We start from the raw sequence: 12,451 nt of genomic DNA, 5'->3' as shown, positions 1-12,451 counted from the left end.
AGCTGGGCAGAGAAGCAGGTAGCTGGGTCACCGCTTCTCAGGGCCTGCCCTGGAAAGGCAGGTTTTAATTGCTGCTTCCTCGCCAAGCCACACAGCAGGGAGGGGGAGGATTATCAGCCCTGCAGATGACGTGAAATAAAGCTCAGATGTAATTAACTTTGAATGTACCTATAAGAGATTTAGAAGGCAGGAAAAGCATCTGATGACAGGAAATAGGAGGTATTTCAGGCACTGCAAAACCCCAAAAGACTATTCAAGCTAGCTGGCAACATTTCCCAGGCAATTTGGCGGAGTTAAGAGGACACCACCCAAGAGGTTTTACTGCTAACATTTGGGCTGATGCTTGGGTCTTGAAACGCGGTTTTGTCAAAGCGGACACACGTCCCGAGTGGTAAGCAATGCCACGACTTTGGAGCTTTTTTTGCAAGGCGTTATGGACACGAGCATCCCCCGAAGGAATGAGGAGACGTGAGGTTGGAGGAAAACACCTAAAGTTGCCTTAATGCAGCCTTCCTCTTAATCCCTTTACAGGCTCCAGTGTTACCTTCCCTCAGGACTCTTCTGCAGTGGAGCGCTCCTGTGCTAAACTGACGCTTTGCACCCTTAGCAGCGCAGGCGCTGAGCCATGCAGAGGGTCGTGGTCAGCCTGTGCCCGCCCTGCAGCAGGCACCGAGGGAAACGCTGCCTTAACTTCTTCAGGAAGAGCGATCGGAGGGCTCTGCTGTTGGGCAAGCATCCTGACTCAGCTTTGGGTTGTTATATGATGCGTTGATCCCAGCTCTGAGTGTATTTTCACATGTGGCTGTGGATTTGTGTTGAAGTGATACCATTTTGAGGAGACTGACAAGTAGATGTCCTGTTTGTGAATCCTGCACCAGTTTCCAGTTTCCTTGTGTCTCTCCCTTTCCTTTCTTCAACAGAAAGACTACCCGAGCTTGGTGTGAAACTGCTCCATGGTTAGATACATGGCATTCAGTGCCAGCTGAAGGGTATGTCCCATGAACTGCCACGGTTCAGCTCTGCCAAAAGAGGAGGAGCACCCTCAGCAATTCAAGATGAGTTTGCTTCCCCGAGCTGGTCAGCAGCTTGCCACACTGAGCTTTTCGTCAAGCAGCACCAGCTCAGGGCAGGTAGCCGCAGCAGCCAGAGGCTACTCTGCTGGCCATGACTTGGTAGCCACTCCTCTCTAGGCATTTTTTGCAACTCTCGGCCAAGGTCTTAGGTAGTGCCTGACCACCTGCAAGGGCAGGCACCAGGCTGCTGCCAGCCTTCATCTCAGAGAAAAAAACCCAAACATTCTCCTCAGCCAAGTGTTTCATAACTTAATCCACCACCCACCTAAGGGGAGTAGCACAAAAGCCTGCAGCTCGGCTGAGGTGGGACAACGCTTGGGGAGCTACCGCAGCCTGGAAGGATGCAAAAGCGCTGGGTTAGCGCGGGGGCGGGAGAGGCCCCCACACATGTGCGGGAGCAGAAATGGGAAGGGAAGGCGCCGAGGAGGTAGGAAGCAGAGCTGTTGTTCCCTGTGCGCTCTCGCCTGAGGAACTAGAGCAGATTTGCAAACCTACCGTAAGCACTGGAGGTGTAACCAGCCATCTCCCGCTTCCCCTCCTCCTTCATCCCTGCTCCGCGAGCTTACACCACCGTAATCAACAACAAAAAAGCCTCCCGATGAAAATACACATCCTTTGGTTCCTACAAGTTAAAATAACTTGTTTGTGCAGCACAACATTCTCCACCTACAACAGAGCGGCTTGTCTCTTTGTCGTCTCTGGGACCCTAAGAACACGTTTTCCTGCTCATCCGGAGAGGCCTTGTCCCAGCTGGGACACCAGAGGGTCCCGCTCCCAGAGCCGTCCCCGGGAGCGGGGTCCCAGGCGCCCCCGCTCCCGCCACCCCCGGCGGCCGCCCCAGCTCCGGGCCGCCGGGAGCGCGCACGCCCCCGCCAGTTTTCCTGCCTTTGCACGGGCCGAATGTTCACCGTGAGAGACGTGCCCTCCCTGGTGATGGCAGTGCATAACGTTGCATGGTTATGAAGTTGCAGCGACTCTTAACTATATACGGCTGTTTCCTCCTCGTGCTGTTTTAAATGAAGGGTTTTTTGTTTGTTTGTTTGTTTTTTTTAAAACTGAAATGTTCTTATAGTGCAGGTGGGGAAAAATAAAAGTAATCGAAGTAGTTTAGGAATTGCTACCTATGTCCCATTAAAGAGTTCTACATGTAACAAAAACTTAGGACCGAAGAGAGTTAACTTACAACAGTTTTTGCTTGTTCATTAAAATATGACTGTGCAGAACACGTGCCCAGCACCGCATTAGTCGCTATTACGTTGTGGCTGGGGAAGGGGAAGTGAAGGTAAAATAAATATGCCCAATCTGACAGCTCAAACCTTGCTCTTCACTATCAGGAACACCATCAACTAGACTCTAATCTCAGAAAACAGATTCAGTTATTACCCACAGCCCCGATTCCCTTTGCCAAACGTTAGTGGTGTCCACAATCATATTTTCCTTGGAGAAATATTTTCTCCAAGATGTCCAAAGATGTTGCCAAGTGCTCAAATAAAACAGTTCTGAAATATCTTTCAGTTCCAGTAACCCAAGGTACTGCACTCACCCACAGCCGAGATTGCACTTTTCAGGTGTAGGGCTGGTGGTGTTCGGCTTCTTGCTGGCTAGCGGTTTGCTGGGGTTTTTTTGACGCATTCACTCCCATCTTCACCGTATGGAAAAACTTCTCAGGATTGCAACAGCAATTAATCAAGCTCCAAAATTCTAGTTTCCCTACGTTTCTTAGAGCTGCCACCATGCCCTGTGCTATATTGCAATCTTTATTAATAGTTTTTTAAAGCTTGCTTACGTACCGTAATGTAAGCCCGATACATTTACAGCCTAAGTGACTTGTCTTAACATAGTTCTGATCTTCTTTCTGCTTGGCTTCTTGTTTGACCCTTGCTTTCTTAGGTAGTGAAATACCAGCTCACAACCCAATACAATATTCAGGTATTGGGCTTTCTGTTTGGGAGTAGGAGTCAAGTCTCTGCATTTTAGTTATTCTGGATTCATCTTTCATTTAAAAGCAAAACTAAAATTGAACTACGTTGCAACGAGGCCAGGAGAGGAACTGGTTCCACCCTGGCAAACCTCACCGACACAGACAGGCCCACAAAGAGCACTGGATCCACACGGTGAATATGGAGAGATGAAATTTGACTTCCCCTCTCCAGCAGCATTTGAAAGCAAGAATGGGTTCCCAGTTTGAGGCGCTGCCCTGAAGCAGCGAGTCAGCTGCGCGCAATACTGGCAAGCTGTTAGTCCATCTGCGTGTTTTACAACCCTCACCACGCAGACGTCAGGGATGCCCTGCAGACTTTCTGCTGCGTGAAGGTGCTGGCACTGGGCTTATAGGGTCAAGAGCTGGTCACCTTTTCCAGCATTTATCACCACGTTATATACAAGGTAGTTATAATAAGTTTTCCAGAAGAACCTATAAACTATTACCAACTAAATTCAATCCTGAGCTGCACATTTAGTAAGAGGGGGAAAAACCCCAGAGTCCAACAACCTGTAACTGTAAGACAGACAAGGAAACCAACTCCTAGTTCAAGCAAAAAGTTACAAACCTCTCATCTTCAGAGAGAAAAATGTCCTGTTTTGCAACACACAACCATGAAGAGAAAGAATGGATGGGATGCATCAACAATTGTCTTTCCTGAGGCAAAGACATTGTGTATTCTTTCTCCTCATACTTCATGCTCCTGCCCAAAGCAGACACCTACAGCATATTTTTGCTTGCTATGTCCCATATTCCTCATCCGCACCCCACAGACGTGTTTTATCTTGGTCTCATGCATCAGTCTCTTCCCATCCTACTTTACCATTTCTATTCAACTCATTCCTTCCTCCATGTCCTGCTAAGGATTTGAGTCTATCCCCAGTGGGCTGGTGATTTGCATCTCACCCGCTCCTTCCACTTTTAGAGCCAACTCTTAGTACCTGGCTTGTCCATGTGGGAGCTATGGGATAGATGCGCTGTATATTCACTCACCTTCAAAGCCATGGGCAAAAGGTTGATGGAACCGAGTAAGTGGTAGCAAAAGTCAACAGAGAGAATTCTCTGGAACTGGTTTTGTCTGGTAGGACAGAGGACCTTGAACCCGCTTCTGTCAGCTGCTATCCACCCCCAGCAGCCAGGGTCAGGCAACTCAGGTTCAGCAGACGCTCCAGAGTGAACACAGGTCTTACAGCAGCGTAATAGCACAAACAGGCTTCAATGCATCTGCAGTAATTACTTACATTTAAGCTTTACTTTACATCCGCAACAAGCTAAGTGAGTATTTTGTATAAAAGCTGACTATGGGAGACCCAAGCTTCTCTGCAGATCCATACCCACCCCTCCCCAAGCAGAAGAGATCCAAATCCAATTAAGTCCCATGAATTTCTTCGAAGTCTTTGCTGCTCAGTATTCATAAATTCCCACTATGTATTTGTAAGTGCATGCAGCTATCTGCGTACCTGCAGGCAAGGTGCACAGGCTAGACTTCTGGGGTTTTGAGACTCTGGAGTCTGCTGTTGCCACTTAGCAGTCTCCCCTCTTCTTCAAAGCATTCGGCAGGCACAAAAATGGTACTTTCCAGTTTGATTATACTTATCAGTTTGACTTAGATATGTGATCTTTCCCCTCCTGACCTTAAAGTGGTCAGCACAGCCAGATGTTTTATGTAAGATATAGGCTGTCAGCTAGCTTCCTCTGATTGCAAGCGTCTTTCTTTTGAAAAACACCCGAGACAGACATCATCTTTCCCTGGCTTGGTGTTTGACCTTATTATGCAAAATGATCATCCTGCATATTGTGCTCAGCAATGTGATAATTAAAACAAAAATCAGGTCTACGCAGGATGGTTGCAAATTCTAGAAGGCTTCTTCCTTGTTCAATGTAAAACAAAGATGGGGAAGAGGCTATTTCAAGAGAAGACGTCAGAAGTTACACAGCACTGAAGCATGGAAAAAGCCTCAAAGCACTCTGGGACCAGCTCAGTGCTGCTGCACTTAGCTTTCAGCCTCACACACTGGGAAGAGCAGAACTGAGCACCACAGGTACCCAAGTGCCACGGAAGGTGCACGGAGGCTGGCAGACTCATCCGGAGATCCAGGTAACTCTTCCTGAACAAGACGGAGAAGCACACGCAGGGGGGCTTCACAAGAGTTAGAGCAATGGCAGCAGTGCAGCCAGCCAGCCGTGTCCTTGGTTACCATACCGTCATGACAAAGCTCATCAAAAAGCTTAGGGAAATTGTGTGGCATCTCATACGGGTTGGCATCTGTAGACTCTACCATTCTTCTGCCATCTTCAAAGTACTCATAATTGATTGAGAGCCACGTAAAACTGAAGAGCTCCCATTAAACCTTACAAATCCTGCTTGAAGAGGACTTCTGTTTTGCACCTCACGTACCTGTCAGAAAGTGGTGAAGAAACTAGAGCTGCCTCTATGTCTGTCATCACTCTCCAGTTCGCCTAAACTTGGTGCTGTTTTTGAGGGAGAAATCATCAGGAAAATGATCACCACACCCAGGTTAACTGTAGGCAGTCTAAAAAAACCCAGATCCTTCTCCAGAGCAGAAATAGCTCTGGTTTAAAAAAAAAAAAAACAAAAAACAAAAAACAAACAAAAAAAAAAACACAAAAAAACCCCAAAAACCCAAAAAAACCCAAAAACCAAGAAACCCCAAACACCAGAAAACCCCAACAAGACACAAAAAACCACCCCCCACAAAACCACCAAAAAGCCACATGCCCCCTTTATCGGGGCATTTATAAATTAGTTGCTATGGAGTAGTTTTTAAAAGTTACATAGATTACAAATAACCACATAGTTTTCAAGAACCTTTATACATCATCTTTTTTAATTAGATTAGCTTTACAAGCAACTTGAGAGCTCTTTCATAATGAACACTGCTTTTCAAATTACACAACTTTATAGGCAACCTGTAAATGAATCTTGAACTTCTTTGCCTGCTATAGATAAAGGTCTCATATTTTACAGCCGGCTAACATCATGAATAAAAATAGCATTATGAAGCTTTATCTTTAACCAGGACTAGACACATACAGATCATAAGACAGTTTAAAAAATAGTTTTAAAACAAGGACCTGCTTGGTGATGCTCAAGACTGAATATTCAACCGACATGAAATGAACAGTTTCTAAAGGACATTGAAGAAATGGCTGACCTGATTTGTTGATCCTATTGTAATGACTTACATGGAGTGAAAAATTAAGCACTTTTTAAACCTGTCTGGCAAGCACAAACCTACAGTGTGATTAGAATTTGATACGCCATGTAACTGCAGAAGTTTGAATTATAGAGGGACTGAAATGAGTTTAAAGGCTTATGCTTCTAAAATAAAACCAACCAAACCTCCGTTAAAGTAGTACTTAAAGAAGATGAAGTAGAAGAGGTGGCTTTTTTGCTTGTTTCATTGGTAGCCTAAATGCACTGCAGACCAGACAGCAATGAAGATTTGCACTCCTTGGCCAGGTTGCCAGAGGCACTTACAGTAAAGGTATCCTATCTGTTTTTCTGGGAAGAAAAGAGGAAAGAGGAAGGGAACGGTAAAGGGCAAGAACTTACTAAAAAAAGGAAAAGCGAAATCAAAACAAAACTGGGATTTCTGTTGGTTCTCCTAAATGATATACCAATACTGAATTTTTTCCCCCTTCTGTCAGTTTGTTACTAAACAATTAGCTTTTTCATGTTTTACATGAACAATAGTAATCTTTTTAATAAAAAATTACTGAGCTTTCCATAGAAAAGGTCTCTAATTGAATACAAACTATACAGATGCTAAAATTGTCACAAGTTGTAATATATACAGAAATATTTCTGTACACTCACATTGTTTTGGCTAAGTAAGGAAATAAGGGACAGATAGAAAACTGCAGTGGGGAAGTTATCAACCCCCAAACTCCTGTAAATATGAATGCTGTCTTTTATAGGTTTGCTTTTGTTTTCTCAAGCTTTTAAAGCTCAGGAAAAAAAAAAAAAAAAAAGGAAAGAAGAAGGAAAAAAAAAAAACAACAAAAAAAAACCCACCAGTGTCCAAAACACCCATTTCTTAAAAATAAGAATATCAAAGTTTCTGCACATCTCACTTTTATTCTGTGATGTCCCCTCTCCTTGATAAAATGAAAACAATGTAAAAGAAAGTAAATGTTTTCTAACTAAATATATACCTCAGTATTGATCAAAGGGCAGTGCCTTTTTGGGGAAATCCTTCAGCACAGTGAAAACCTAAAGATGTATTGCACAAGGAGCCTACAGTGATGCACTTCAGCTTCAGTGTGCTGACCATCTCCTTGATACTATATAATAGCTCAAGGTGTCAACCTACAGACTGCATGGGACACCAACATTTGAAAAGGAAATTAAAAAAAGTGAATTTTAGATAGTCTATTAACTTATATACAAAGGAAAGGGGGGTGACAAGTATTCTCTAGAAAAGGGAGAAAGCTCAAAATTTTCTGTCAAGTACACAAGGAGGTTCTGGGTACCTCTAATAGCCTAGGAAAGCCCTTGTATATTCTTGTAACTTGATGGTATTTACCAGGTCCCCAAAGCCAATGACAGCAACCGATAGTGTCAAGTTCACTTAGTGCCAGTCACTTAAAAAAACCAAAACAAAACAAAAAAACAAACCAAAAAACAAAGAAGAGACAGAAACTTCCCCTCTGTGGATTCAACATACAAAACCACAAACTGAATGTTACTAATAGTGAGATACTGATTTGCTTCTGTTAATAAGGTTCAAGAGGACATAGTCAAAAAAACAATACAGCAGCAATCTTTAAAAGTTAAGATTAGTGTGAGATATGATATAAAACAATCAGGTTTTTAGCTGGTAATTAAAGTGCTCCTTTTCTGACTTAAGGTGTAAAGAAAATTAAAGTGATTATCAGTTACTGGCAACCCTTACATTAAATTAGGTCTTTCATGGCAGAGGAGAACAGTATGAACAGTTTTACAAAAATAGATCCATGTTATTTTGGAGAATACCGTAATTTTTTTCTTCTTTTTTTTTTTTTTTCAGTTTTTCTTCTTTTTTTTAAGACTCAATTTTGATAAACTGTACCTGGTCATACAAAAATTACCCAAAATTCAAACTTTTACCATATAAAAAAAGGGAGAGATGAATTGGATTCAGCTGGATGACAGGTCTGGCAAAATATAAGGATGGACAAATTCTATGTAGGGCACTTATTTATGTCCAGATGCATATGTTGTTTCTTACTGATTGCTTATCTTCTTCACATAAGCAGTCACAGGCCTGGAGTCACAATCACATAGTACAATGCTTCAGCAGTCAAAGAACCTTCTATTTGATGCAACATTGAAACACTGTTTGCTTCTTTATTAAAATGTTGGTTTGTTGTTGATTTTCCTTTATCTTGTTATTCACATTCAAAAGTTAATAGATAGCATCAAGATTTATCAGGGAGAATAGCAAGGGGAGTTGCTAAATCAGAGGCTTATAAAACGTCTTTCCCAACTGAGTCAGAAGGTTTATTAAGTTCAACCCTCACACCTTTTTCACCTGCAGAGACATGAAAAGGAAATCGGCATTATTTTTCAGCATTTATCAAACTACAGCCTATAGAAGTGCTACATCACTTTCCAGATTAGTTTTAAGAGAGTACTTCGAAGATTGCCTAGTACATATGACCTAGCAAGACAAGATATTTTTGTATACATGCTCTGTATCCCATGCTCTGTAAAGTTAACGAGCCGTGGTTACTCATCTTCTCTGAAAGTGGGCATGCATTTGGCTGCGCAAGTAGAAAACTGGACACTTCACATCATACGTGCAATTCTGAAGCTCATCATCTCAGCCTTTACAAAGGTAAGCTTTAAGAACGGCCAGTTGAGAATCTGAGGATATTGTCCATTACTCTGTATCAGAATATCTGGAGTTTCTGGGTATTTACCTTTGTAAAGAAACTTTGAGGGATTTTTAAAATGCAACATTACTTTTTAGCAGTAAGTCAAATGGAAACAAAACAAAACTACCAACCAATCCACACCTCTTCCATCCTTTTTTCTAAAAACTGATCTAGGTAACTTCAGGTATTCCCAAAGGAAAGTTTGACTATCAAAACATTCATGGACACAGTATCCCATATTCAAGAAAAATTCACACATATTCTGCATGGCTTTAGTTAGACTGACACTAAGCCAAAAAATGAATAGTTTTCTGGTTTATGACATTTTATTCTATATCGTCAGTAGAAAATAAAAAGCGTCTTGCACAATTCTTGCTGCAGATACAGAGCAAAGAATGCAATTTTAATTGCAAACGAAAACTGAAAGCACAACAGTATAATACCAATCAATTACAGGGCAAACCGACACTGAAATTTAAAGAACACCTCCAACCCAGCCTTCTTTCCACAAGTACCTGCAGTTTAGGGGGACCGGGGGGGGGGGACGGGGACGGGGACGACACACAGCCAGGGGTGGGGGCACCTCCCCTGCAGACACGAGCCCACCCGAACCACTTCCCTGCACTCTCTCTGAAAGGGCAGCAGCTGAAGCTGCGCGGAGACAACTGAAGCAGCTCTGATCTGGCAAGGCTGGCCCCAGGAGGTGCACGGTCACACACGTGTGACGCGAAGGAAGCCCGGCTTACGGGACAGGCAGGCTCCCTGCGGAGACCAGGCGGGCGTTATGCGGCATTCCTGACCGCCTGGGAAGTCACCATGCCTCGCCAGGCATGCACCGCTGAGCAGCGGGACAGCATGCTCAGCCGGAGCTGAAGGACTCCCCGTGTTTCTTTGCAAGCTGGGCAGGAGCTGCGTTGCTCTTACCGCTCCCTAAATGTACAAAGTCACCGGCTGCACCAAGGGGGACTGAACTAAACTACAGCCACTAGATAGCTCTGGGGCTACTTATAAGCTTCAGACGCCTAACAACAATGAATGGAAATCTCATTTGGAAATGACTGGCACATGTCTTCAACATCATCGGTTTCAGAGCTCTTGACAAAATGGTGCAGAAACTGGCCCTATGCATCTGTGCGCTTGTGGTACACCTGATTTTGGTTTATTTTTAAACTACTGAAACAAACACAAAATTGTGATGGCAATTACAAGCATGACAGAAGTCCTAGGCCATTTCTCCTTATAATGCTAATTTGAACAGGAAAATTAGATCAACTTCCTCTTGAGGGAGAAGCCAGAAAAGGAAAACAGATGCTAGATATGTGGAATTGGAAATGGAGGAAGTAACTCCATTCTTTGATTCCAGATTTTAATTTTAGGCTTTTGTTTTTCTAATATACAGATTCTGGTCAAGTTGTATTCACTTGTTGAGTCACTATATTCAATCAAAACTCTTTCCAGGGCTCTCAGTTCTGCAGTGCCTGACAGCCTCTGGTGTATTTATCCTCCATACCTATTAGGGAGACAAGACTAGGGAGAAGCTGTATCCCCCATATAAAAATACCGAGCAGCCTCAGGTCTCAGAGGAAGCATGAGCAGGAGAAGGCAATGACCTGGATTTCCCAAGTCACTGCCTAGCAGCTCAACCACTGGGTCACCTTCCCTGTAAAACCCGACTCTATGAGTTACGCTGTTTTTCTCCCCCTCTTTGTGCATGGGGTGGGCCAAGGAGATGAGGGTGGACTACTTAGCTATTCTTCCAGAAAAAAAGAACACAGAAGATATTAACAAGAGATTACCTGTTAGATATTTTACTTTAGCTCGTGCTCTTTCATCTGCATCAAAATACCACACTGTTATTGCGTACCTAGGGAAACAGATGGAAAAAGAACTCCTGAACTATGAAGAAAAAAAAAAAAAAAAAAAAAAAGTGAAGCACTTGACATAAAACACAATCTAAATGAGATGACGCTTCTGTAGTCTGACAGAAGAAAGATTTCATAAAGCACAAAGCAAGCAGGTTAGTAGGTATTGTCTGAACAGTCATTGAAAGGGTGACACCGATGCTGTAAGTTTACACTTCTTTGTCCTGATGCGTTGCTATTACAGTTCTTGCCCAGAACCTGTAATATAGCCTCTGTATCACCTCGCCCTGTGACCTCATCTTTTACTTTACTAGGTCAAGTCCATCACCGAGTCACGCTGCAAGAACCTCTTTTTTTGGACACTGGCCATAAGGGAAAATTAACTACCCCTTCTTACACAGCTCCTCTGGTTTTCCACTGCCCATAGAGGATTTAAATATGAAATGCCAGCTATTGAGAAAAGACTTTAAGGAGCTTTAGTAAATGGCATTTCACCCTCTGACTGCTCGGAGCACAAAGGGGGAGGGGAGGGCAGTACAGCCTCCCAAAATTCTGCAAGAGGACCTGCCGATGGCAGTTTCAAGTTACTTCTTGCAAAGGTACTTGTGTTATCTTACAGCTCCAGTCAATGTTCAGTGCTCTGGCCCTGCAAACGTGTTGCGACATGGGCAACAGGAAGCCTGGATCAACGACTCCAGTGATTTTCGTATTAACGCTATCTGGAAACACCACTGGGAATGTGGGGGCGGTGAATGCAGGACCTTTAGCATCATCCCCTGCCCTACTCTGAGGGACAAAGGAGATATCAGGTTCCCCCTGTGACTCAGACTGGGAGCAACTCCTCTAATACTCCAGAGGAAGAAAAGATTTGTGTATCAATGGTCGTTTCTGCCCCACAGCCCTCTCCCAATTGCCAAACTAGAATGTGGTGGCTTTCTCTCCCAACAAGAGAGGACATAAAACTGGAGCACCTAGTCAATCCTCCAGTAACACAGTAAGGTGCTGAGGACAAAGGGAAGGGAGGAGAGTGTAAAGCCTCTTATTACAGAGAAATAATGAAGACAACACCCCTTGGCTAAGGTGGGGTCTGCTTATGGCTCTGTGTGCTCCTACCCAGTTCTGCCAAGAACACGCTCAGAAACTTCTGGTGTTTCCAGCCCTCCCTCCTACCCAGCCAAGAGGATGTCTTCTCCAAAATAAGAGATCAGACATTGGTACAAACTCATCAGCACAGCAGAAGCCTAATCAATCAGTAGATAAAAAAACCCTTCTCATCATAGTGCAACTGGAACTGTACATGAAAGACCTGGGATCAGGTCATAATTCATAGTGTCACTTATTTCTCATTAGGATTTGCCCATTTCTTGATAAGAGAGGCATCGTGCAATATATAGAGAGTCCATCAGTCCTACCTTGTAGCAAATGCTGGCTGTACTTCATGAGGGTTGCGGCGATCAGACCAGAAGAATAGCAGTCTATCGAATTTGGGTTCAATATCAGCGAATTGGGCTTTACCTTCTGGAAATATCCGAAGGATGCCTCCACTTACCTACAAATTAAATATGTAAAACCAGTGCTTGAAAACAATGTCTCATTGCATTTAAAAGTACTGAATATCACATTTGAAAATATTTCAGACACGTGGAACTGAA

The 12,451-nt window shown here is 43.5% G+C and overlaps 1 protein-coding gene across 1 annotated transcript in view; it reads right to left on the bottom strand.

The window, feature by feature from the left end:
- Positions 1-5,878: 5,878 nt before the first annotated feature.
- EGLN1 (egl-9 family hypoxia inducible factor 1) overlaps positions 5,879-12,451 on the bottom strand; it is a 38,007-nt gene continuing 31,434 nt past the window's right edge. The window contains exons 3-5 of the mRNA XM_082307683.1: positions 12,212-12,348; positions 10,734-10,801; positions 5,879-8,591 (exon numbers count right to left, since the gene is read on the bottom strand). Of these exons, the coding sequence (XP_082163809.1) occupies positions 8,527-8,591; positions 10,734-10,801; positions 12,212-12,348 (270 nt within the window). The 3' untranslated portion in view covers positions 5,879-8,526. The remainder of the gene's footprint in view (positions 8,592-10,733; positions 10,802-12,211; positions 12,349-12,451) is intronic.

The sequence above is a fragment of the Platalea leucorodia genome (assembly GCF_965183815.1).
Source record: "Platalea leucorodia genome assembly, chromosome: 3".
NCBI classification, from domain to species: Eukaryota; Metazoa; Chordata; class Aves; order Pelecaniformes; family Threskiornithidae; genus Platalea; species Platalea leucorodia.
The sequence above is the reverse complement of the archived record's forward strand: the minus strand, read 5'-3'. Positions and strand labels throughout refer to the sequence as shown.